Here is a 26,939-nt window from a genome sequence, read left to right as displayed (position 1 = left end):
AGAACATCTAAGTGACGAACTTCAGCTCAGAGGGAGAGGAAGAGACAGAGGTAGAATAAGAAACCACATCTCAGGACCCCATCAGATGAGGCCTCTGCTTTTCGACTAGTCACCGGCCTCATAGCTGGGATCCTCTATTCATCAGAGGCCTCCATACTCACAGGCTCCAGGACGGGGCTGACCAGGAAGGCTGGGCCCAGAAGGAACTGACTGTCTACATCCCAGGTCACCTGGTCTGACACAAACCTGGAGAGGGAAACCAAGGTATCACAATTAGGACCCCTACAGGACTCCAGATCGAGGCCTTGAAGAAACTCTTCAAGTTCAGACCCAAGTTGGAAATCCAGCCGCATCCTATACCATCTTTTATTCTTTCCCTAGGTCGACCTTAATTAGATACATGCTCACTTTCTACATGTCATGTTCTTCAAACCCCAGAAATGGCTGGATTTAGACACATTCTCACCTATCAATATCTCCACACGTTTCTTAACCACAGCACATTTTAACACAAGAATGGCCTCCATTCCTCAGATATCCCCCTGGAATGCCTTCTTTCGTGACCTGAGCTACTATAAAGGATAGGTAGGTCTTTACAGGCCCAAATTAGAAAGAAATTATTCTGTGTTGTATTGTATATCATTCTGAAATTTTTCAAAAAAAATCAATAGTCTTTTACCAAAGAGCTAAAGTGTGACTGACACCATGCTAAAAGGAGTCATAACGTACGGTCTGTGCCTAGAGAGCTTTTGGCAAAGGCAGTCATGCCTTTAATTTGGAAGAATTGTTTTCTTCAACCGCCACCATATAGAATACAATTATCACTTAGTCTTTGGTATCCTCGCTAGACACTCACTCATGGAGAAGAGGCCGCACGACAGTGCTGCCCTCCGTGTTGGCCCTGTGCATCAGGGTGTACAGATATGGCAACAGGGCGTATCTGGTCTGCAGGACACTTCTGGCGATAGTCACAAAGGTAGAATCCCAGGACACAGGGTCTTGCCTCTAAGGAGAAAAAAAAGTGTTCAGGGCTCAACTTAGGGGACCTGGGGGACGTAAGGAGATCACTTAACATTTATTCCAAATGAAGATCAAACAAAGCTAAACCAACGATGACTATAGATGAGACTCAAAGAATATTTTTAATAGACCAAAAGAGGTCACTGAAGCTTTCCCAGGACAGTTGAAAAAATTCCCCATAAGAAATGGGGGGTGGGGTATATATTTGGTACAATGCCCAAACTGAAAGAATACTGATTCATTGAAACATGAGGATTTTTTCATGTACTTGTTGGCTATTTGTGTATCTTCTTTGAAAAAATGTCTATTCAGTTCCTCTGCCCATTTTTAAATCAGATTTAAAAAAATTTTTTTTGCTATTGAGTTGTATGAGTGCCTTATATATTTTAGATATTAACCCTTTATCAGATACATAGTTTGCAAGTATTTTCTCCCATTCTGTGGGTTGTCTTTTCATTTTGTTGATTCCATGCAGAAGCTTTTTAGTGTGATGTAGTCCCAGCTCTTTAATTTTGCTTCTGTTCTTTGTGCTTTTGGTGTCATATCAAAAAAAAAAAGTGCCAATAACAATGTCAAGTAGATTTCTCCCTATGTTTTCTTCTAGGAGTTTTATGGTTTCAGGTCTTAATCCATTTTGAGTTAATTTTTTGTGAGTGTGGTAAGATTTGAGTTATTTTTGTGAGTGTGCCTGTGATTATCTAGTTTTACCAACATCATGCATTAAAGAGACTATGCTTTCTCCACAGAGTATTTTTGGCTCTCTTGTCAAATATTAGTTGACAGTACATGCAAAGGTTTATTTCTGGGCTCCGATTCTGTTCCATTGGTCTATTATTTTTTATGCCAATACCATACTGTTTTGATTACTAGACCATGTAGTTTTGATTATTATAGCTTTGTAATATAGTTTGAAATCAGGAGGCCTGATGCCTTTAGTTTTGTTCTTTCTCAGGACTGCTTTAGCTGTCTGTGGTCTTTTGTAATTCCATACAACTTTTAGGATATTTTTTTTCTATTTCCGTGAAAAATCCCATTAGAATTTTGAGTGGAATTACATTGACTTCATAGATGGTTTTAGTATGGACATTTTAAAAATGTTAATTCTTCTGATCCATGAACACAGAATATTTTTCTACTTGTCTCTTTCATCAGTGTCTTACAGTTTTCAGTGTACAGATCTTTCACCTTGGTTAAGTTTATTGCTAAGTACTTTATTGTGTTCTGATGCTATTGTGAATGGGATTGTTTTCTTTATTCCTTTTTCAGATATTTCACTGTTAGTGTATAGAAAGGCAATCGATTTCTGTATGTTGATTTGATATTGTGCAACTTCACTGAATTCATTGATTAGTTTCTAATAGTTTTTTGGTGACATCTTTAGGATTTTCTGTATATAAGATCATATAAACTGTAAACAGAGACCATTTTACTTCTTCCCTTCTGATTTGAATGCTTTTTTTTTTCTCATCTGATGGCTCTGACTAGAACTTCCAGTACTATGTTGACTAGGAGTAGTGAGAGTGGGAACCCTTGTCTTTGTCCTGATCTTAGAGAAAAAGCTTTCAACTTTTCACTGTTGAGTATAATATTAGCTGTGAGCTTGTCATATACAGCCTTTATTATGTTGAGGCACATTCCTTCTATAATCAATTTGTTGAGAGTTTTTAATCATGAAAGGATGTTGTATTTGTCAAGTCTTTTTTTTCCTGCACCTATTAAGATGATCATATGATTTTTACCTTTTATTCTATTAATGTGGTATATCACATGACTTGCATATATTGAACCATCCTTGCATCCCAAGGTTAAATCCCACTTGATCATGATGCATCATTCTTTCGGTGTGCTGTCAAATTCATTGTACTAATATTTTGTTAAAACTTTTTAGAACTATATTCATCAGGGATATTGGCCTGTTTTTCTTTTCTTGTAGTATATTGGCCTCTTCTTCTTTTCTTGTAGTGTCCTTATCTGCTTAAGTATCAGGGTAATGCTGTTCTTGTAAAATTAGTTTGGCAGTGTTCCCAAACCTTTAATATTTTGGAGGTGAGAAGTACTGGCATTAATTCTTTTTTAAATGTTTTACAGACTTCACCAGGGAAGCCATCTGGTCCTGGGATATTCTTTGTTGGGAGATTTTTGATTACTGATCTCCTTACTCATTACTGGTCTGTTCAGATATTCTATCTCTTCATGATTCAGTCTTGGTAGGTTCATGTTTCTAAAAATTTATCCATTTCAACCAGGTTGTCCAATTTGTCAGTATATAATTGTTCATAGTAGTCTCTTATGATCTTTTATATTTCTGTGGTATCAGTTATAATGTCTCCTTTTTCATTTACAATTTTATTTATATTTGAGCTTCCTCTGTTTTTGTCTTAAGAAATCTAGCTAAAGGGTTGCCAATTTTGTTTATCTTTTCAAAGAACCAGCTCTTAGTTTCATTGATCTTTTCTATTTTCTGGTTTCTATTTTATTTCTGCTCTGATCTTTGTTATTTCCATTCTTCTGCTAACTTTGGGCTTAGTTTGTTCTTCTTTTGCTAGCTCCTTGAGGTGTAAAGTTAGGTTGCTTATTTGATATCTTTCCTTTTTCTATAAACTTCCCTCTTAGGACTTGGAATGGTAGTTATCAGGGGCTGGGAGGTGAGAGAAATGGGGAGATGTTGGTCAAAGAGTAAAAACTTCTTGTTATAAATTAAATATTTCTGGTGATATAATGTACAGCATGGTGTCCATAGTTAACAATACTGTATTATATACTTGAAAGTTGCTAAGAGCGTAGATATTAAATGTTCTCACAACAAAAAAGAAATGGTAATTATGTGACATGATAGAGGTGTTAACTGACCCTACTGTGATAATCATTTCACAATATATAAGTATATCAAATTTAAAAAAAGAAACATGAGGGTTTAATGGTTTTGAAGATGTCCTTGGGGAATATAGACTACATTACTTGTAGTTCAAAAAGGGAGTCTGTGTTCCTGGTGACACAGAACTTTTGAGCTCTGAGCTCAATGTCCTACCCTGGCCCCAATGGTGTTGTGGTTCCTCGAGAAGGGGTAAAAGGCCCCCAGCTGCATCCAGCGAGCACACATTTCATATTCAGCATCTTGAAAGAATCCACAAATATCTGCTCCTGTCTGAAACAGGGTAGAATAAAATGTGGCCGTTAATGATTTCCGAAAGTTATCACCATCTGCTTGATGATTAGGAGTAATCCAAAGGACACTTACAAAGGATATGCCGAAGAGGCTAAACTCCATCATGCCTGCAACGAGAACCACAGCTGTGTCAGACAAGGCACTCATGACCTGCCTCCTCTTCCCTCCTTGGAGAAGCCTTGATTGAAGATCCCAACTCCTCTCCTCTCCCAACAGCCCACACACCAATGATAGATTTCCTCAGCTGGTCCCACGCGGCCGTGTTGTCACCCAGCCAGTGTCCTCCCCAGCGGCCAGAAGAGGGAAAAGTGGAGCGAGTGATGACGATCCCTCGCTGTCCCGTCACCTCCTGCACAGCTCTGCTCGGAGGGGAACAAGGGGGTGATTTAAGGCACAGCAGGTGAGGAAAGGCCACAAACCTTCTCCTCCCAGAGCTCCTGAGCCTAGGGCATGGTGACAAAATATCTCCTGTGTCACAGAAGGGAATATGGAAATCTAAGCCATGAGGTTCCTTACTGACTGACTCCATATGATGGTGATATTAAAAGTTGTGTCTTTACATTGTGTTTTATAGTGTTTCATATAAAAAAAAGCTTCACAACGTAATAAACTCACAAGATCACCTAAAAATAATAGGTAATCATTAAATTTTGCTATTTATTTACTCAATACTTAGTTTTATATATTTGGGAAAGAAGAAGATGAATTCCTTTATAAGGCTTTCCTTAGGATACTTCTTATTAAGCATGGAATGAGTACACAAAATGGTACAGTGATAATTAAGTAGAACACCAGTTGGCTACCCAACAAGAGTGACAAAATATAAATTCTAATAGAGATGAGTCACTTTTGAAGAAAAGGAAAGAGGTAGCCAGTCCTCTGTGTTCCCTTACAATAACTAAAGTTATTATAGCATCATCCACGCTGCGTGATAAACTTATGTCTCCACGTGTATTTCCTCCACTAGGACTATTCGTCTCTTACTTAAATAAGGACCACGCCTTATTTAAATCGGTCCTGCTAACTAGGATCACAGGGTCTGGCTCCGTGCTCATGAATATTTAATAAATGAGAATTGCGACAGAGCTATAATTAAAGTCTTCTTAACTCTTGGAAGAGGGAATGAAAGGACGAGCAGTGTAGCTTCATCAGTCCCTGGCTGTCCCTGCAGGCTGTCCCGACTGGAGAAGGCAGTTGATGACTCACTCGTACGTGGGTCTGGTCTGGGACCACCCGTACAGGCTGTGCACGTCGTAGTGCCGCAGCGGGGAGCTGTCAGGCAGGAGATGCTGGCTCTCCATGCACAGGGTCTTGCTGCTCAGGCCCCTGTCCCTGGACTCCAAATCTGAGGAGAAAGATCTAGTGATGTGAAATCCACCCCTGCCTGATCCTGTTTATCCTTGACCTCTCCTCATGGGATTGGACTCTGTATCATAAGACTAACTTGACCCCTGCATGGGTCCCTCTCCTCCCCAGGGGCATGGAAACATGCCCGGCTCTGAGCTACAATGGAACTCACAGGTGTTTTCAACATCCAGGGCCCCGGAGGGTTCCCCAGGAGAAAGCAGGGGCATGGGGAAGAACGCAGTTGTCAAACACTTACTGAGTGACAGGCTCCAACCTAGGCTTTTAACACGTACATTATTTTATGTAATTCTTATCATAGTTCTATGGAGAAGATATCATTATCTTCCTTTTACAGTTTAAAAAACTGAGATTAGAAAATAGCAAGTAATCTGCTAAAGGTCACACAACTCACAGAGAGTATAATTTCCGGAGCCAAGATATGAACACAAGTACAACACCAAAGTCATTGACTCCATGATAAGGTGAGGCCATTACTTTCCACCCACTGGTGACACAATAAATTCCTGTGGAGGGATTAACATGAGCCTGAAGAAGTAAGACACTATAGCTGTGGGATCCTTTGGAGATATCACCACAGTTAAGTGTTTTTTGAAAAAAATTTGAGAAACTTACCCAAAGGGGCCAATAACTTGCCTACACCCAACTGGGTAAAGTTCTTGGAGTGTGTTTGTCTTTGGTCCCCCCAAAACCAGAGTGTCAGTCAGGATGTCCCTGAACATCAGGATAAATGTCTGGCTGCTGGACTCTTGCAGCTCACTCCCTGCAGCCATGGCACTGCCAGTAGAGGAGGCCAAGGGTCCTTACATGGCATGTAGGGAGGGTGGTTCAGACAGGCATCCTTGCAGCCTGGAGGGACTGCCCCACTCACGAAGCTTGCCGGTTCATTCATATCCTAGAAATGTCAAACACAGGAATACTTTACTTTTAAAAAGAATTATATACTGTCAACTCAGAGACAAGGAAGTAGAGAATAATTGTTCACCATCCAGTAATTCCATAGATACCAGCCCAGGGAGATTCATCAAATCCAGCTTGAAAAAGATCAATTAAGCCCTACAGAATGACTGGCTGGGGGATTTGAAAAATAATTCTCACTCAGGGTGTGAGGCAGGCTCAGTTCCAAGGAATTCCTGGTAATCAGCTTGGAATTCTACAGCAAGAACTTCAGACAAGGTACAAGGTATGAGGAGTATCAGAATGGTCCACTCCAGATTGGAGGAACTGCAGTCTGATACCTCCAAAGTCTTTCTTGGATGATTATTACCCCTTTTGATTAAAGGTCAGTAATACATATGCTTAGGCACACAGAGATAGAAACACACCTATCCCCATGTATACAGACACAAACACACACACTTACAATCCACATGCCATCAAACTTCAAGCTCTTCTCTGGATCCCGTGGATTGGTGTACATTTCTCTCAACTCCCTTTTCCACCATGTGATGGTTGAATTACGGAAAAAGTCTGGGAAGGCCACATAAGCTCGGTATTGCTGTAAAAAGTAAATACAATTTATTTGTCCCAAACAAATATATCAGACAGAAAACAGGCATTTCCTAAAAGCTTAACTCATGCAAAGCCTATACTGTGTGGTGATAGTTAATCCAGAGTTATGAGCTTTAGTAATGTTCTTGGCTTATTTGAAATACAATGAGCTCAAAGAACAGAAATGAGCACAAATGAGACACCATCTTATCATTTGGAAAGCATCCATGGACTGTTTTCCTCCTTGTATCAACATGAATGGTAGCCATCAACACCCTGAACTCACTTTTTCCATCGTTAGATACCCACCCCTCAACTTCTGTCCTGCGATGTCCTAAGCACTCCTCAAAGACAAAGCATGAGCCAGGGAGACTGCAGCTTGAAAGGGGCAGACAGCAGATGCATTGTCAACAGGTTGAAAAGAAACATCCAGCTGATCCTCTCCTATCTCATTCCCAGTAGGAAAAAAGGGTGAGAAGTAAGACTGCATTTTATTACATAAGACTATCTAACTGATATGTATCTGGGTTTTCTATGGTTTCAGAATCACTTGAAAAGTGCAGTTGTGTGTCAACTAAATTGGGAGGACTTAAAGAGGAAGCTTCAACTTCCCTTTCTCTTATCTTCTTCAAATAATAAAAAACTGTCTTTATTTTAACCTGGAAAATGGACCCAAGGTATAACTCCTGAACTATAGCCCTTTTGAGAGCAAGGCCCTTGTTGACCTTTGTATTCCCCAACCATGCTTAGCTTAGTAGCTGACATAAGATAAATGTTCAGAGCATAATTGTAAATTCACACCACTTAGCAATAGTAAATATTCTTAAATTTCTATATAGCTATGATGCTTGTTATGGAGCTTTATGGTCTTTTGTATGTCTCAGTAAATTGGTTCCTCTGTGTTCATCAGTGCATTTCAAGAGTTAAAAAGCTAAATAATGCTGGTGGCAAGAGTGTGGGTGGGGAGGAAACAACAGAAAAAAGACTTGGTCTAGGGAACCTCCAGTACCTATACATGATAGGCAAAAGGCAAGTGGAATCCAAATGTCTAGAAAAAAGGCCAAAAAGAACACAAAGAAAAAAACAGAAATGGATCAGTGTACAGGGATCCAGCTCACAGAGAACTTCTGAGGTAGTGAGCCACACCACTGAGCATTTCGTGAAAGGGAGGCATGCCAAGGTTGCCTTTTTGTTAGAAAATGGAGGTAGAAACATGGACCCAACAAAATAGAACCTTTCACCAGAAACAGAGAGCTCCAGCTCAGGCAGGGTTAGAAACATGGGGTAGAGGAGGGAAGTGGAGAATTGGAATAAACAGTGTCAATACCAGCTGTGTCCAAGTGATAACTGAATCCCAAATGAGATACAAGTGAGAAACTTGACTACGATTTATTAACCCCACTAAAAGGTGCTCTGACCCTTACCCATGAAATTAAAACTGTTCTGCTGTTCTCCAAGGTACTGGCTCTGCCCCAGTCCTGTCTGTATTCCACTCTCGCCTCATTGCTTCTGTCCTCGCTTTCCCTAGTCCTCAATTCATGATGTACCCACTTGCATGTCTGGTCCCAGGATTACTTATCACAATCCATTGTGTGTTACCAAGATGCAATTCCTAGGCTCCATGCCAGGCTTACTGTATTAAACATCTAAGCTTCAGATCCAGTAGCCTCAGGCCCACTAATCTCATCAAGTGGGTCTTATTAATATAAATAGTTAAAATCATTCTATCTATTGAGAATATCTTATGTGCTACCTAACAAACACTGCAACCCCCTAATGAAGTATTTCTCATCAGGGGCACAATTGGCATTTAGGGCAGGAGAATTCTTGGTGGAAAATCCCCTGCAATTGGGAATCCCTGGTCACTGCCTACAAAATGTCACTTGGTGCTCCCCTTGCAATAATCAAAACTGTCCCGCAGATTTCCAAATGCCCTCAAGGTGGCAGTATTGCCTCTAATGGCCAATGCACTGTAGGGCTCACACAGTGGTAGCCAACTTCTTGATTGCTGAAGTGGCCCTCTCCCCAGCATACTGATTTAAAAGTCATGGTACTGCCATAAAAACAGACACATAGACCAGTGGAACAGAATAGAAAGCCCAGAAATAAACCTACACATGTGCAGTCAATTAATCTTTGACAAGGGTGCCAAGAACACAAATGGGGAGAGGACAGTCTTCTGTTAACAGTGTTAGAAAAACGTGGATATGTAGAGAACTAACGTATGGACACCAAGCGGGGGAAAGCAGCGGGGGGTGGGGGTGGGATGAATCTAAGTAAAAAGAAAAACATGGATATCCACATGCAAAAGAATGAAACTGGACTCCTATTTTACACTGCTCACAAAAATTAATTCAAAATGAATTAAAGACTTAAATGGAAAACCTGAAACCATAAAACTCCTAGAAAAAAACACAGGAAAAAGCTCCTTGACATTGGTCTTGGCAATGATTTTTTTGGATTTGACACCAAAAGCACAAGCAACAAAAGCAAAAATAAACAAGTGGGATTACATCAAACTGAAAAGCTTCTCCACAGTTAAGGAAACAATCAACAAAATGAAAACGCAACTTACAGAATGGGAGAAAATGTTTGTAAATCAAATATCTGATGAGTTAATATCGGAAGTATATAAGGAGCTTATACAACTCTATAGCAAAAAAAACAAAAAACAAAAAAACCCCCACAAATATATTGATTTAAAAATGGACAAAGGACCTGAACAGACATATTTCCAAAGAAGGCATACAAATGGCCAACAAGTACATGAAAAGGTTCTCAGCAACACTAATCATCAAGGAAATGCAAATCAAAACCACAATCATAATCTGTTAGGACAGCTTTTATGAAAAAGATGAGAGATAACAAGTGTTGGCAAGGATGTGAAGAAAAGGGAACCCTTGTGCACTGCTGGGGGGAATATAAATTGGTACAGCCACTACAGAAAATACTGGGTTAGCAAAAACTTCGTTAGGGTTTTTCCATAAGATGTTATAGAAAAACCAGAACAAACTTTTTGGCCAACCCAATAGTATGGCATTCCCTCAAAAAATTAAAAATAGAACTACTGTATTATCCAGCAATTCTACTTCTGGGTATATATCCTGAAGGAAGCAAAATCAGCATCTTGAAGAGATATCTATACTCCCATGTTCACTGCAGCATTTATTCACAATAGCCAAGATGTTGAAGTAACCTAAGTGTCTGTCCACAGATGAATGGATAAAGAACGTGTGGTGTCTATACATACAATGGAATATTATTCAGCTATGAGAAAGAAGGAAAACCTGCCATTTGCAACAAAACCTGCCATTGGCAACAAAATGGATAAACCTAGAAGGCATTATTCTGAGTGAAAAAAGCCAGACAGAGAAAGACAAATTCTGTATGATTTCACTTATATGTGGAATCTGAAAAAAAAAAAAAAAGTTGAACTCATAGAAACAGAGAGTAAAGTGGTGATTACCGGGTGTCAGGGGGTGGGGGAAATGAGGAGATGCTGGTCAAAGGTTGCAAGCCTTCATTTATAAGATGAATACGTTTCTGAGCCTAATGTACAACATGGTGATTGTCATTAATAATACTGTATCGTATACTTAAATGTTGCTGAGAGTAGATCTTAAACATTCTCACCACACAGTACACAAATGGCAACTACGTGAAATGATGGAGGCGTTACTTAACCTGATTCTCATAATCATTTCATGATATATATGTATATCAAATTATCACATTGTACTCTTTACATATATACAATTTTGTCAATTATATGCCGTTAAGCTGGCGGAAAATGCTAAAAACTAAATAAATAAAGTCAAGGAGCCCATGACCCTGAATTTCTCTGGCGGATTCCTATGTCTATGTGGGCTGCCTGGACCATGAAACTTAAAGTGATCTTCTGTGAGAAGCAACAGAGATTACAGCAAGCTAGGTTCTCTCCCTTGGATCCTCATCTGAGATCCACTGCAAGTAAGAAACTGTTCCCAGGAGAGTGCAAGTTTTAACGTATGGCTGGAAACTGGGAGATAAGATCAAAGTTGGGAAACCCAAGGAAAGATGGGGGGATTTATAAGAGAGAAGATGGAAAAGCCTGTCCATGAAAAAAAAGAGGTACAGAGAAAATTACCCTATCACTAAAGACAGGGGTGGGAGACTGTTTAAAAGGGATACGCAAGGCAAAAACAACTGCAAATACAACAATAATGAAAACAACAATAAATACACTAATTCAGGCAAAAGGCACTGTTTCTTCGAGGTATCATTCAGCGGAAATTTCATGGATGTTTGCAATCTGACAGCCTTGGATTGGAAATCACCACTCTGTCACCTAAAAGCATGGACAGAAGTAATTTAAGCTCTCTGAGTCTTAGTTATGCAAAGTATAATAATATCTACCTCCCAACTGGGGTAAAATATTGCATGTAAAGTGACTGGCACACAGAGAGACACACAGGACATGTTCCCCACATAAGTTTCCTCATCTCGCGCCCATGCCAATGCCATGGGGATGTCCAGTATCCTAAGTATGGCTGCACCTTCCTGGCAACCCTGATTTCACCCAACATCCACACAGGCCCTTTACCTCCACTTGACTTTCCCAGTCTAGAGAACTGTTGATAACAATATCAGGAAAATCAGGCCAGACCTGTGAAGAGAAAAATGTTTAAAAGCAATGCACTAGATAATCTCTCTTACATAGCATTTCCTAAGAAACTATAAACCATGTCCTAGAGGTGATTAATTTGATTTTCTTGTAGGGTTGATCTAAAGAAAAGTGGATCTCACAATGCACAAACATTCCTTTAAAATTCCTTAACAGTGGTGACAAATACTGATGGAGAAAATGACAACTTCTGACCTCAGAGTCCAAACAGAAAAGAAAAAAAAAAATGTACAAACACACTAACAGTGTGGGGATTAGTGGATCACTGCTCAGAGCATACCTTTCCCCAAACAATGCTTCCATCATTCGGATCTTTGATGAAGACATCGTCCTCCACACCCCGCGTGAAAGGGGGATAGGGCTTTGTCTCGTTGCCAGAAATGGCTGGGTCCTGAAATCAAAGCACAGGTCAGGTGAGAAAACCAAAGCCAGGGTAGAAAAATGGAGAACTCTTCAAAAGCGGAGGCATCAGCTTCCACCTGAGCTGTAGAGCTTCTGTGAATCCAGGGAAATACACTTTTCTTATTGAAGCTCAACTTCTCTACTCATAGCATGGAAGAAAACACAAGTATAAAGCTTTCTGCACCAAATCCCATTCACTCTTCCAAACAGACTCTGCCCATTCACACAGGGACTCACCAGAATGAGGATGACCCGCATCCCATCGGCCTTCATTCGAGTAATCAGAGCTGGAAGCCCCTGAAACTCGGGGCTGAGGGTGAAGACCAGCTGCCGTTCCATGTAGTCGATGTCCGCGTACTGCACGTCCTGGAAGAGGACAAAGGAAACTTGCAAAAGTCCAGGTTCCACGTGAGAACAGCGCTCCACTAACCAATGGTGAATTTCAGTCGGCATCATTTTGATTCTTTCAAATCCCACCTCTGTTATTTGTTAGGTATTAGGTTCTGGAAAATTCACCTAATTTTCAAATTTTGAGTCGTAAAATAGAAAAAAACTAAATTTGCAAAGAATACGATGATAATGCCCAACTGGCAAGGCTGTGGAGATAAATGAAAGCAGCAGGTGAAAGTGCTTTGTGAAGGGCCCATATAAGGAGCGACTGTGGTTACCACCCCCATCCCCAGAGGCTGCCCCTGGTATCAGTGGCTCACACTCAGAAAAAATAACATAATGTAAACTACCCAGTACTAATACAACATGGATAGTAAGCCCATTAAAACAAAACAAACAAAAGCTACTGTAATTGCTTTGGAATCACTAATCCTGGGGGTTATCAGACACAGCTTTCTTATTAAGAATAAAATATTGCATGCTATACTTTCCGTTAGTAGGAACAATCATAAACAATAGAAAAATCAATAGAATAAAATTAAGTATGTAAATGGTTTATGGGACCAGTTCTCTGATTAGTGGACCCCTCTCATCTTCAAGTGAAGGTGGAGTTTGTTTCCATAATTATTTCCTTTGGAAACCAGTCCCAAGATCCCTACATTCAACCAGGAATTAGCTCAAAGCTGTGGGAACACTGGGCTGCAGTGCCAGCAAAGCATTGGAACTGAGGTTATATCTACACACACAGTGGTCTGACTGAATTTGGGTCAATTTCTTTTTTTTTCTTTTTTTTTTTTTTTAGGTACGCGGGCCTCTCACTGTTGTGGCCTCTCCCGTTGTGGAGCACAGGCTCCGGACACGCAGGCTCAGCGGCCATGGCTCACGGGCCCAGCCACTCCACGGCATGTGGGTTCTTCCCGGACTGGGGCACAAACCCATGTCCCCTGCATTGGCAGGCAGACTCTCAACCACTGCGCCACCAGGGAAGCCCAGTCAATTTCTTTTAATTAAGCAAAACTACTCTCTGGGCAACATTTTTACAGTAGCAAGAATGTTTTTGACTAGATGTTGTGAAGTCATGTGAAAGAAACGGAAGCATGATCTAGCAGAAAGAGCCCTCAGGGCTGACCCAATGCCTTCCTCCTTTGGCAAATCACTGTGACTCTTCAAGTTGGGGACAATAACACCCCCCCCCCTTATATTACTACTGGGTAGGGGTGAGGCTAAGTGTGATACTGTATGAGAAAGTACTTTGTAATTTTATAGAACCTGATAAAAATCAGACAAACTAATCCAGATACACAGACAAGGGTTGGCCATGCGGTCCCAGAGCCAGTAACCCACAGACTGACAACGTACATAGGGGATCTGGGCAGCCACCATCTCATCATACAAGCTACCAATCTCAGCGTCGTTCTTGTATCCATAGCGACACAGCTGAAACCCCAAGGACCAGTAAGGAACCATCACTGGCCGACCAATCAACTAGAAAATAAACAGAAAATTTAGTCCTTAAAAAGAAGAATCTGGGTTAAAGTTGTACACGAAGTAATAAGAATATTTTTCCAGTGTCCCCAGTTAGATAATCAACAAATTCAAATCCAGAGAGAAACTAAGAGGATGCAGAGCCACTGAGATAACTTGGAGAAAGCTTCCTGCCAGACTTGACCTCTCTCCCTAGGAGGTTTGGAAAACCTGATTTTACTCTGATTCCTAGTGGCAGACCAGCTTACTGGTTAAGAACACGAAATTCAGAAGCAAAATACCAAAATGTCTGGGTAACCATATGGGATCCAGTCTCTGCTGGCTATGTGACTCTGGGCAAAAGTGAAATAACCTCTTCTTACCTGTTTCTTCACTTGTAAATTGAGGATAATAATATATTTGTATCATAGCGTTTTTGTGAAGACTGAATGAGTTAACGTATGTAAAGTGCTCTGACATGCAACAAGTAACATATCAGTGACATATAGTAAGTTTTATGTCTGTGTTTGTTGCTGCTGCCAAAGCAACTGTTGGGACCCCTATGACCACAACCACTACCACAACCCTCACCACCACAATCACCACCCTCACTGCCACCACTCTCACTGCCACCACCATCATCACCACCACCATCATCACCACCACCACCATCACCACCATCACCACTATTATCACTGTCACTGCCACCACCCTCACTGCCACCACCACCATTACTACCATCGCCATCATCACCACCACAACCACCACCCTCACTGCCACCACTGCCACCACCATCATCACCACCACCACCACCATCACCACCATCGCCGCAGTCACCACCCTCACTGCCACCACCATCATCACCACCATCATCACCACCACCACCACCATCACCACCGCCACTACTACCACTGTCACTGCCAACTACCACCAGTGGCACCACTACTATTGATACTTCTGCTAGTCTGCAATGCTCTGAGAGGCTATAACAGTTATAGAGAATATAACGGTTATCAGGATGTATTTATTGTTCCTTATTCTACAGCCTACCTGTCTCCCAGAAAGACCAACAATTCTAGTTATCATCTAAGAACTACAGAATGTGCTGTATTAATACTTGGTAACCAGTTGAACTCCCTCCTACCTCAGTGTACTGCTGAGTGACAAGCTCTGGAGTTGGCCCCAAGAAGACATAGAAGTCCAGAATTCCTCCTGTGGTACGGTATGTCAAGGCAGGCAAGGGCTGGAATGTCACATCTGGAAATGTAGGAAAATACCAATCAATATGGAAACCTTCAAGTGAGAAATTACCTCTGAAATTCATACATTCTCCCTCTTCCTATGCCTTCTTATTGTAGAGTACTGAGAGAAGGTATTTTGTACTATACTTACTCAGAATTTAAAAAGTTAAGTGAAGATCTGCAGGGTAATCTGTGCCTGGATTTTCTTCCCTTTCATGCACTTATTACCTTATTATATGTTTTGTCCTTCTGCTCTTTTAAAATTGTTATTATCATTTTTATTTCAGAATAGTTTAAAACTTATAAGAAGTTGCAAAAATAGTACTAAGAGTTCTCTTGGACAATTCACCCAGCTTCCCCCAATGATAACTTCTTTTTTTTTTTTTTTTGCGGTACGCGGGCCTCTCACTGTCGTGGCCTCTCCCGTTGCAGAGCACAGGCTCCGGACGCACAGGCTCAGCGGCCATGGCTCACGGCCCCAGCCGCTCCGCGGCATGTGGGATCCTCCCGGACCAGGGCACGAACCCGTGTCCCCTGCATCGGCAGGCAGACTCTCAACCACTGCACCACCAGGGAAACCCTAATGATAACTTCTTACATAACCATTGTACATTGTCAAAACCAGGAAACTGATGTTGATATAATACTATTAACTCAGGTAGAGGCCATATTCAGATTTCACCAGTTTTCACAAGCATGATTTTTAACCCCACTTCCTGATTTTCCACCCCCTTTTCAATATACCACGCAGATTTTCTTTACACCCTCGCACCCCCAGAGCGGGTGCTCTGACCCCCAGCTTCATCACTAATTCAAATTATATTAGTGGCTCCCACTGGCTGACCTCCAGGATACTTGGGACTTGCTTGGTTTTGCTACCCCTTCTTACGTTGTTTATGCCAAATAAGAGTTAATTCTTATTACTATACATTACTGAATTGAAATAAACAGAACTGCTAAAGAGAATGAAGAAAAAAAATAAAAAGCACTCTCCACAAGATAATAATTTTGACTTCAGGGGCAACATGATCAAACACATTCTAAAGTTCCTCAAGGATGACTGACTCACAAAAGTAAGGGGAGATGCCAGCATCATCTTACCCATGGCGTTGCTGTTCAGCAGCAGGACCCCATGGGCACTGCCATCCTCCTCCAGTGCCATGTAGTAGGGGTGGACACCATAGGAATTCTTCTTGTACTGGGAGAGTCATGGGGAGAAGTGGCAGGAGGTTAGAAGACAAAGGGGGAAAAAAGACAGAGATTGAGAAAGAAACTCAACAAATCGATTGATAAGGTGTGTCTAGTCTTCTCTGTGAAATAAACACATAAGAAACAAAGAAACCCGAGAATTGGCCCACTGGCCTAAAAGCAGAATGTGACCATCCAAGTTGGGTGCTGGAAAGATGAAACATGAAGCATACACAGTGTGGGTGGACAGAGGCAAAGACACAGATCCCAAATGCTCTGCCCTTACCCCCGGGGGTTGGTCTCGGGAAAACATTCCCCACGTGTTCCAGTTCAAGTCTCTTCGAAAGGCTGTGTGCTCAGTTTCCCCAAAGCCATAGAGGTACTGGGAGGGGAGGCGCGTGGAGATGCGGATGAACATGTCGTTGAAGGTGAAGCCAAGGAGCTGAGAGTCCCAACTGCAACACAAAAGGGTATGTTTGCAAAAGAAACGGGCTGTTCTAATAGCTTCAAGCAACTGACTTCTCAGGGAAATTGAACTCTTGATTTCCTCCTCCCACCCAGAACCCCCCTGTTGACTTCCCACACAAAACATAAAGTCTATATGATTAAAATAATCATAGACTCCCTTGCTATACAAGCCCAGGAGCCAGTTCTTTCTTCTATTTTCCTCTATCACTACCTCCTTCTACTGGTCCCTCCAGAATGCCAAATCCAATCAGTCTCACCATCTCAGCGGCCACCACTTCACAGCAGGCCTAGTTTCCACCCTTGCCCCACTATAGTCCACTTTCTACACAGCATCCAGAATGATCATTTTTTAAGCATCTCACATCATGTCAACCCCTGTTTGCAATTCTTCAGTGATTCTCATTGAAACATCTTGTGACGTCTTCAAGGCCATTCCTGATCTGAAGCCACCTGGACCCCTGGCTCATCTCCTCCCACTCACCTCCTTACTTACGATACTACTGCCACCACATTGGACTTTTGTCCCCTTAATAAGGCAAGTTGGCTCCTGTTTCTTGGTCTGTGCACTGACTACTCAATCTGCTTGAAGTGTTCTCACTCCTCCCCCATCTCCACGGGGGAGGCTGCTTCTACTCATCCAGGTCCTATTTCAAATGTCACCTCCTTGGAGAGAACACCTCTGACCACAGTATTAAAAGCAGTAACCTCCCCATAATTATCAGTTACCCTGTTCTTTTTCCTGCATAGCAATTGTCACTATCTAAACCTCTACATATTTTAACTTAAATTATTTTTGCTATTACCTTAGTATTTTTTGTCATAAAAAGAAAGACCTCATCTTCTATAACCACGTACTATGGAGAAGGCACCCCATAAACATTTGTTGAATGAATCCGTAGGTACATGTAGCTGCCTCAGGAATTATTCCCAGGGCACGAAAGTTTCTCATAAGAACAGAAGGAAATAACTTGTTCATGAATCTGGAAATGGACAGTGTGTTGCTTTGAGCAAGATATCTCCAAGGACAATGGACCTGGCAATGATACAGGTAATCATCAATTCCAAGTCAGACTAAGAGCCATTTACATTACAGTGCCTGTACTCTTCCGGCGAATTTCAATCCCAAAAGGATTCTTCTTAATGAGGACATCATAGAGTCGGCTCTCAGAGGTGCTGGATGGAACCCCGGGTATGTTGAGAGGGACTGGAACTTCATACCGGTTGTTGTTGGGATCATAAATCTAGGACCAGAGGAAATAGATTTTAGGCAAGTATAGTTGTCTTGAAACCTATACTCTTAGCAGGAACTTGATGTCTTTGACAAAGAGTCTGGATGCTACATTTGTCTTCTTTAAGCTCGTGATACTGGAAAGTTAATTAACAAATCAAAGAACAATGTCACATTTACTATTTTGATCTGAGTCTGTCATATCTCATTTTTAAAGCCTGTATTACATAAACACATTCCTTTGATATTGGTTCTACCTTGGGAAATCAGTCTGGAATTTATGAATATATTCTTTATTACTTTGTGTGTGGTGTGTGGGTGTGTGACTGTATGTGAATACCTGAAAACACTTCTGAACTGAAAAAAAAATCCCCCCCAAAAAACATGAACCCTACTTGATTAAAATAATCATAGATGTCCTTGTTAAAAATGGGGTCTAAATTGATTCACTGAGTACCTACTATATTCTTACCTGATACTGTACTAGACACAAGGATTACTAAACTGAGTAAGACACAGTTATTGCTTTTAAGAAGTCCACATACTAATGGAAAGTGAAAGAGAGGTGCCCACACTACCTGAGTGATACGTGTTAATGTAGAGCTATACAGAAGTATTGTGAGGTTATAGGAAAGGAAATGACTAACAATGTTTCTGGAAGACTGAGACAGTTTCATGAGGGAAAAGGCTGAGTCTTAAAAAGCTTTTCAGTCATTAAACAAGCACAGAATGAAAAGCAAGTGCTTCCTGGCAGAGATATAAATGCAAAGGCACAGAGAATTAAAAGAAAGAGGCAAATATTTTGGAGAGGCTACTATATAATCAGGAGGTAGAATAGGAAAGAATTAAACCTGGAAACTTGATCAAGTTCATTTATTTCAAACCCATTAGGCGGGGCTTCCCTGGTGGCGCAGTGGTTGAGAGTCCGTCTGCCGGTGCAGGGGACACGGGTTCGTGCCCCGGTCTGGGAAGATCCCACATGCTGCGGAGCGGCTGGGCCCGTGAGCCATGGCCGCTGAGCCTGCACGTCCGGAGCCTGTGCTCCACAACGGGAGAGGCTACAACAGTGAGAGGCCCGCGTATCGCAAAAACAAAAAACAAAAAACAACCCATTAGGCGCTTACCACATGCCAGTGTTACAGTAAGGATAGAAAGATAAAAGAGTATCATCCCTACATTAGAAGACGTGAAAGAGCTCACTGTCCAGGTTGATATCAGATTGTCAAGAACATTTCAAGCAATGCTACACTGGCCTGAGTCTTTCATTTATTCTCTCAATAAACTTTTGAGAACTTACTATCTCCTAAGCTTTGTGTTACATTTCAGGAGCACAGAGATGAAGGGACAAATTCTTGTCCTTGAGAAACTTACAATTCAATAGTGAAAAAGATATCAAAAACAGCCCAACGCTTGTCCTGAGATGTAATTACATCATGGGAGAGAAAGAGATCAGTATACTCTTGTAGGTATTTCATATATCCCAAATTCAGTGTTCAGAACTGAACTCATCATTTTATGTTGCCTAAGCTCAAACCTTTTCAGTTTTCCCATCCCAGTTAATGTCACCACCATCCATATAAAGACACAAGCTAGAAATAAGGTAATCGTCTTGATGCTTCTCTCTCCCTCATAGACTACTTGTAATTAATCACCAGATCCCATAATGCTACTTCTCATTCTCTCAAAGATGTCCACTTCTCCATCTCCTTTCTGTTCCTGGTTTAAGCTCAGTCCCTCATCTGGATTTCCTAACTAGTAGCCTCCTAACTTGTCTCTCCTTTTTCAATCTTGTCCTCCCAACCACTTTCCTTACAGTAGACACAGTAATCGTTTCAAAGTGCAATTTAGAACAGGTGTCACTGTTCCATCAATGGTCTCCAATTACTCTTAGGATAATGATCTAGTATATTGTAGCATGGCTAACTTAGAAGAGCAGACCGATTTCAGGGTTCTGTAACCTTGACTAGCAAAGAATTAATGGACATGAAAAGTGCCAAGTAGGTACTTGACACGTATACAGTAAACACATACCTTAAACTGCAGCATATTATCCTTATGGTAGGTCACATTCAGACGGAGGGAGTTCACGGGTACGGAGGGCAAAAAGTAGGCATACGAAGACTTTAAGGAGAGGACAGCTGTGGCCCCATGTAAGTCATATTGAACATCACTGACAGAGTATAGATCATTGACAAAATAGCAAAAAGGGACTCCAAGAGAACCAGATACCTGAAAAGTAAAGCCAAATCCAGCTCAGCATGAGTTCTAATATTATCAAATATAAAGGGGCTAGAAAAGGCAATTTGCAGGGAGATAAAGATAAAACCAGTCATTTTCTTATATACTCTTTGGTAGTGACATAAGTTTTCATTCCTGGTCTCCATGTAAAATATTTGTAAAAAAAAGTCCCACTCCCATCCTTACCTATTCTTCACATCCAGATAAAAACTCAGGTTACTTTGGAAGTCTGTCCTTTCTATGGATTTTAAGTAGTGATATAGGCACTGGTGCTATGCTTGTGAAATTGTAGATTAAGTGTAGAGGATTTTACAAAATTACAGTGAGGTACCACCTCACACTGTTAGGAATGGCCATCATTAAAAAGTCTACAAATAACAAATGCTGGAGAGGGTATGAAGAAAAGGGAACCCTCCTACACTGTTGGTGGGAATGTAAATTGGTGCGGCCACTGTGGAAAACAGTATGGAGGTCCCTCAAAAAACTAAAAATAGAGTTGACATATGATCCAGCAATCCCACTCCTGGGCACATACCCAGAAAAAACTACAATTCAAAAAGATACATGCACCCCTATGTTCATAGCTGCACTATTCACAATAGCCAGGACATAGAAACAGCCTAAATGTCCATCACCAGATGAATGGATAAAGAAGATGTGGTACATATATACAATGGACTACTACGCAGCCATAAAAAAGACTGAAATAATGCCATTTGCAGCAACATGGATGGACCCAGGGATTATCGTACTGAGTGAAGTAAGTCAGACAGAGAAAGACAAATACCATATATATCACTTACATGTGGAATCTAAACTATGACACAAACGAAGCTATCTACAAAACAGAAACAGACTCACAGACATAAAGAACAGACTTGAGGTTGCCAAGGGGGAGGGGGTGGGGGAGGGATGGATTGTGAGTTTGGGGCTAGCAGATGCAAGCTGTTATATAGAAGATGGATAAACAACAAGGTCCTACTCTATAGCACAGGGAACTATATTCAATATCCTGGGATTTTAATGTACAGTAACACCGTCACTATGGTTACCTCCCAGACACAGCCACGGGCAGTACAGTTTTCTGCAGAAGCACCATTCTCATCAGGATAACAGTCTATTTTTTCTGCATCCCTTATCTTCACATCCCACTCCACTGTGTATATTCCTCCCAGGACAAGATCAATTTCTGTGATAAGGGCCACCTGTAAGAATGGGAAAGTATCAAGCAAATGTACCCTCAGGACAAAGACCTTGTAAGGTCTGAAACTTCTTTTAGGAAAGAAAATAGAAATCAGACCAGGCTCTCAACAATCTAAGCAATATAGCACTGGAGCTTACACAAAGAGAGAGAGGTCAGAGATCTAACCAGTAACCACAGGGCCAATGGCACAATTCTATCAGAATTTGTACATAACATTTTGAAAAGAATCAGGTCAACTACAACCTTCTGTAATCACCCCTTTCTTTCCTCCCCTGACTCCTCTTCTGTTCCTTATTTTGTCAGGAAGGCTCTCTTCTGCAGCCCCCTTGTAGCACAGCACACACAAGCACATGGTGTCACCCCATACCGAGCTCATCATTTTGTCCTCCATTCCCCAAACAGCATTCCCCAAACAGTATTCCCCACTGGTCTGGAGTATGGGCAAGAACACAGAAATAAGAATCATGTGTGGCCTGGGTTCTCCCCTCCATTGCACTGTGGAAACGTAGACAAACTATTTCAATTCCTTGGGTCTCAGTTTCACCAACTGCAAAACTGGTGAGTTGGCAAAATCATTACATTTTCTTCCATTTCTAACATCCCAGCCTCTTCACTTCCCCAAGCCCAGAGCCTCAAGACTTGAAATTTTCTTTGAGTCCCATTCACTAATTCAAACATTTAATATTTTCTATGTGTTTTTCTTATGGTCATCTCCTCTTTAATTAGTAATTTCCATAGTGCAAGTTCTCATTTGTCTAGAGGTATAAAATCTCATGCTAAGGATTATCATCCTTCTTCCAGTCTCTCCCCAGTCTACATTCATCTTGCACTTCCCTGTACCTCAAACCCCACCCCAGAACAACGCTCTCACAATGGCACATATTGATTCAAGGATCAATATGAGACCCTTTGAGAATCAGATCAGATCCTTCTTATTTTGGCACCTAAAACCCTCCAAAATCTGACCACAAGTTAATCTGTCCAAACTGATCCCCTTCCAAAAGTGGATCCTACCTATTCTAGTTATTCAGTACTCACAGACTAACAAAAGGCTATTCTTAGTCCCAAGACTGGCTTATTCTGATAACTCAACCTTGACTGCTTTATCTAAGCAAATGCCCTTTCTAGGAAAATGGTGCTTATCTGTGGAATTTACTGCTAGCTGCCTGCCCTCTGTAAAATTCCCTTCTTACTCTTTCAGTTTAGAGCACTAAAGTTCTCCATTAAGAACTATTTTTTTGAAGCCATGTAACACAGCTGTGGCCATTAATAGGTAAGTGCAAGTCCACTGGCCAAGTATTTCTTTCTTGATTTAGGGCCTGCCCCTCCCTTCCCTTCACCTTCACCTTTCCCTTTTCCTTCCAGCTTCTTCTTCTTTATTATTATTTGTTCTCTAACAAGGCTAGAGTGACTGGAATTAAGCCACCATTTCCAGTCACAAGAGAAGAAAAGACCTCAACCCTGACAACCTTGAGCCACTGAACCAATGCCAGCAACTGACCACTTCCTAAACTTCCAATCCCAGAAGGGAAAAAAATCCCAATTTGTTTAAACTACCATTTTGCTGAGCCTCCTGTCACTTGCAGCTGAACAAATCTCTACCAGATGTACCATCTTTCAAGGTCCAGCTCTAGCCCTGATGTCTCCAAAGGTTTGCTCAATGACTCCGTTAAGCTTTGAACATGAAATTGGGCAGAATATATATTAACATTTCCTAGAGGTAGGGTTGGGTTGCCTGTCCCCTTCCCAATAGTTTCATGTGTTTCTCCACCACTTAAATTCAAACAATAAAACAGTTCCTTTGGTTGTATATTTATTAATATATTTATCAAACATTTAATTAGTTTATTTTTATATGTGCATCTTTCAAATGGCTTGCACTTTGCTGTACACACAACTAGCCATATAATACTTTATTTCTAACTTTATAATGTATGCACCCTCAATGTATATTGTCAAAACAAAATGTCAAATGCAACCAATATATCATTATAGTAGAAGATTAAATTTACTTATTTTCTCCAAATTTGGACGGTCCCTCACAAACCACACTGACCCAGCAGCTCCCAATCCCAGATCATTTGGAGCACCTGTAGCAGGGAGTGTGGGGGGGAAAGGATTCCTCATAACACTAAGATTTCAGAGGAGCTGATTACAGCCTATCCAGGAACTTCAGGCCTCATTAAAAGTGAGGAAAAATTATTTTATTATTATCATCTAACCAAGTGAGTAGCCATTAGCTAAGCTTATCCAATTCTTTGACTTAAAAATATCTCCTAAAAATGTATGTGTTGGAGTGAGACTCTATATAGCTCAATACAGTAAAAGGAAAAAAAAAAAAAAAAAAGCACCTCGAAATTTTAAATAATGGGAATCCCACCTCCCACCTCAACCCTTCTAGCATCAATCAATCAGCAGCTTTCAGACCCAGTTTTCCTCCAATCCTGTTCCCGACACTCCTGACTTCACTCTTCTTCTGTTCCAGTCAGAGAGGACAGAAGACTGAGGGACAGATAAGGGAATAAAGATGAAAGGACCAGTTTACCTCCTCCCATGTCTCAGCAGCTCCTTTGTTAATCCCAGCTCTGGCCCACTCTTTATTTTTTTCTGTCCTAACCCTCTGACTCCCCACCCCAGTCTTCAGAGTGTGCTCTGGTCCTTCAGAAACCCATGCAACCTTGGCAAGAAGGAACATCATAAGCAATGAAGAATTCTTTACAAACTATCTCAACAAAATGGGGTTTTACCTGGAGGTTAGAATCATAAGTGACATTAGGAGAAACTTGAACTTCAACACCATTGTGTTTCACTGTAACATTGGTAGGTTCCTGGGTCCCAAGGATTTTAATCTCTTTAAATGCTAAATTATTGGGGTCTGTGTAGGTTGATTGCAAAATCTTCACATCCAAGCGGTTCTGCAAAACAGTTAAGTACAAAGATCTGCCTTAAATACACATATTCTCAAATCACTCCAATACTTCGTCCTAGACCAGATACTCAAAACCGCTCCGAATGGCTCTTAGCTGTCTCTACTAATGTGTGCTCAAGTACAAACTTATTTTTCCCCTGAGGGGGGCGGAAAAAGGAGAGAGAGAGAGAAACACACATACAGAGAGGGAAATTTTTTTTAACTTCATTTAAAAAGACTGCTTTGATTTATCCATATCATTGCCTCTTTTTACTAACAAGAAGGATTCAATTATTAGGTGTTAAGTCATAAACTGAAATGTGGTCACCTATTGTTATAAATGAAGCTACAAATATAATTACACACATTCACAAACACATATGAGCTAATGGTCAGATAAAAGCCCATACTTAAGATTCATAAAAATATACTACTCACTTGGGTGACGGAGAACTCACATAAGAGGTAAACTTTATTGGCCACAGTATCTGAAAGTGAGATTAAAACAAGTCAGACTCTGGCCTGCCCACTACAGAAGGACAGATTTCATCCTGGCACTCCTTGAAGCTACATGTTGAGAATGACAAGATTAGAGAGAGAGTTTCCAAGGCCAAGACACTGTTTTCCCTTTTGCTTCCTACCTTAACCTTGAAAAGGTTCGCTTCCATGGCATATGCCTCAAGTGAAGCTGTTTCCTAAGCTTGAGCCACAAGAATCGTTAATGTATTGGAGACAGATTAAGAAGCATGGCTAGATTCGGGTGCACTAGAAAGGTGTCTTCTCACTGCCTGACTAGCACAGGTAGGTTTTACACATCATCCACGTTTGTTCCTAAGTATTTGCAGGGAAGATGTGTGCACTGAATGGCAGAAACAGTCTAGAAAACATTTCTTTCAGGTGCCATTTGATAATACAATGAGAGCCTATATATGCAGGTGGCCAGTGGGAGAATTCTAAGAGGTAGAGATGTGTTTTCCTTCCACCTGTGGTCCAACTACCACTATTCTTGAACAGCACAACTGAAATCAAAATTCTTCTCTTGAGTGATTAATGTTACTGGGCCTGGTGAGATTTCTCCCACCGCTGAATGACCAGCAGGAGTAACTCGAAGATGCAGGTTTGGAAAAGGCAACATTGTGCTCACCTTTCGTTTCCCCATCATCCCAGAAAAGTTCGCCTTTTGCTTCTTTGTTGTCATCCAGGGCAATGATAAGACCAAGAGGGTTCCTTCGACTGTGAGAAACAAGATTTATGTGAGAGGCAAAGACTTGGGACTCAAAGAATTTTGCTAAATGAGCTGTGAAGGATTCTATCAGATTTCAAATTGGACAGGTTACTAGCAGCAGATGGCTCTGCTTTTCTTCAGGCACAAAGGCAAAATCAACAGGGGTATCACTTTCTAGAATGGGTAATGTCACAGGCGAGAGCACCACTCTAAACATTAGCAATAAACATCTATGAAGGAGGCAAGAAAGTAATCACCAGAATCACTGAAATAGCTACAATAAAACCTGCTGATGCTATTATTATTTTGAATACAGGCTATTAGAAGAGAAAGAAATCCGAGACAATAATTGGTTCAGCCTAATCATTTTACAGCTGATACATGGAGGAAAAGTATTAACTGCAGGGGGGATATATTTGTTCCCTGCCTAAGAACCATGTTGACCCAGAAAGCAAGAAAATACAATAAGGTCCATCTATATAATGGCAATTTTCCTAATTTGATTATTTATTATTAGTTCATTACGAGAGAGAAAAAGAAAACATTCTAATTATCTGCTTTATAACTCAGAATATAAAACACAAAACACTACTCAAAAGATGCTGAAATAGATGCACATAGAGAAAGAGGGAGAAAGAAGGAGCAACTGCATTTAAATCTCTCCTTATTTCACCCCTCCTCTAGACCACCTCCCGATTTCCTACTCCTGTTGCATCCCTCACACCCCCTATTATATTCTTTCATAGGTCAGCCTTCCACTGTGCCCTGTGCAAGCCAGGTTCCAGTGTCAACAAAATCACCTGCTTTCACTTAACACGCATGTACTGAATAGCTTTCATTGCTAGGAAGTCTAAGAGATACAAAAACAAATAGACCAGAACTACATTGATGACCTTAAATATTGTAAGAAAGATTAAACATATTCACCAAATAGTCAAAACAGAAAGCAAAGAGTGACACAAAAGTTAAAATCCTTACAGGAGTCCACAGTGACACTTGGAGCAGTATGGTGGCCTAGATATTCTGGAGGACACTGTATACTCTTAAGGACTCACCCACTAAAATACTACTTGGCCCTAGATAAATTAAACACATGGTCCTTGAAGGGTGCTAATGTGAAACCCAAGTTGACAGCAGTCCTGGCTTGCAACCAAAGAGCAGGCTAAGCATCTCTGGGGGAATGAGACCTATTTGGATCCTTGAGATCACCACATTTGAAAAACCAAAACATTACTAAATACACAAGGTAACAAGCCAACATGAAAGAAAGTTGGCAAA

The 26,939-nt window shown here is 41.0% G+C and overlaps 1 protein-coding gene across 2 annotated transcripts in view; it reads right to left on the bottom strand.

The window, feature by feature from the left end:
* MGAM (maltase-glucoamylase) overlaps positions 1-26,939 on the bottom strand; it is an 82,372-nt gene that overhangs the window by 17,099 nt on the left and 38,334 nt on the right. For both annotated transcript variants that reach the window (XM_060107603.1, XM_060107604.1), the window contains exons 21-41: positions 25,581-25,669; positions 24,875-24,924; positions 24,276-24,443; positions 21,377-21,529; positions 20,118-20,315; positions 17,945-18,099; positions 16,677-16,845; positions 16,304-16,400; positions 15,106-15,218; positions 13,857-13,982; positions 12,345-12,473; positions 11,986-12,096; positions 11,625-11,687; positions 6,915-7,049; positions 6,359-6,446; positions 5,393-5,531; positions 4,412-4,545; positions 4,259-4,293; positions 4,049-4,165; positions 857-1,005; positions 162-246 (exon numbers count right to left, since the gene is read on the bottom strand). In XM_060107603.1, coding sequence (XP_059963586.1) covers positions 162-246; positions 857-1,005; positions 4,049-4,165; positions 4,259-4,293; positions 4,412-4,545; positions 5,393-5,531; positions 6,359-6,446; positions 6,915-7,049; positions 11,625-11,687; positions 11,986-12,096; positions 12,345-12,473; positions 13,857-13,982; positions 15,106-15,218; positions 16,304-16,400; positions 16,677-16,845; positions 17,945-18,099; positions 20,118-20,315; positions 21,377-21,529; positions 24,276-24,443; positions 24,875-24,924; positions 25,581-25,669 — 2,503 coding nt within the window. The remainder of the gene's footprint in view (positions 1-161; positions 247-856; positions 1,006-4,048; positions 4,166-4,258; positions 4,294-4,411; positions 4,546-5,392; positions 5,532-6,358; positions 6,447-6,914; positions 7,050-11,624; positions 11,688-11,985; positions 12,097-12,344; positions 12,474-13,856; positions 13,983-15,105; positions 15,219-16,303; positions 16,401-16,676; positions 16,846-17,944; positions 18,100-20,117; positions 20,316-21,376; positions 21,530-24,275; positions 24,444-24,874; positions 24,925-25,580; positions 25,670-26,939) is intronic.

This window comes from Mesoplodon densirostris, chromosome 9 (genome assembly GCF_025265405.1).
Source record: "Mesoplodon densirostris isolate mMesDen1 chromosome 9, mMesDen1 primary haplotype, whole genome shotgun sequence".
Taxonomy (NCBI): Eukaryota; Metazoa; Chordata; class Mammalia; order Artiodactyla; family Ziphiidae; genus Mesoplodon; species Mesoplodon densirostris.
The sequence above is the reverse complement of the archived record's forward strand: the minus strand, read 5'-3'. Positions and strand labels throughout refer to the sequence as shown.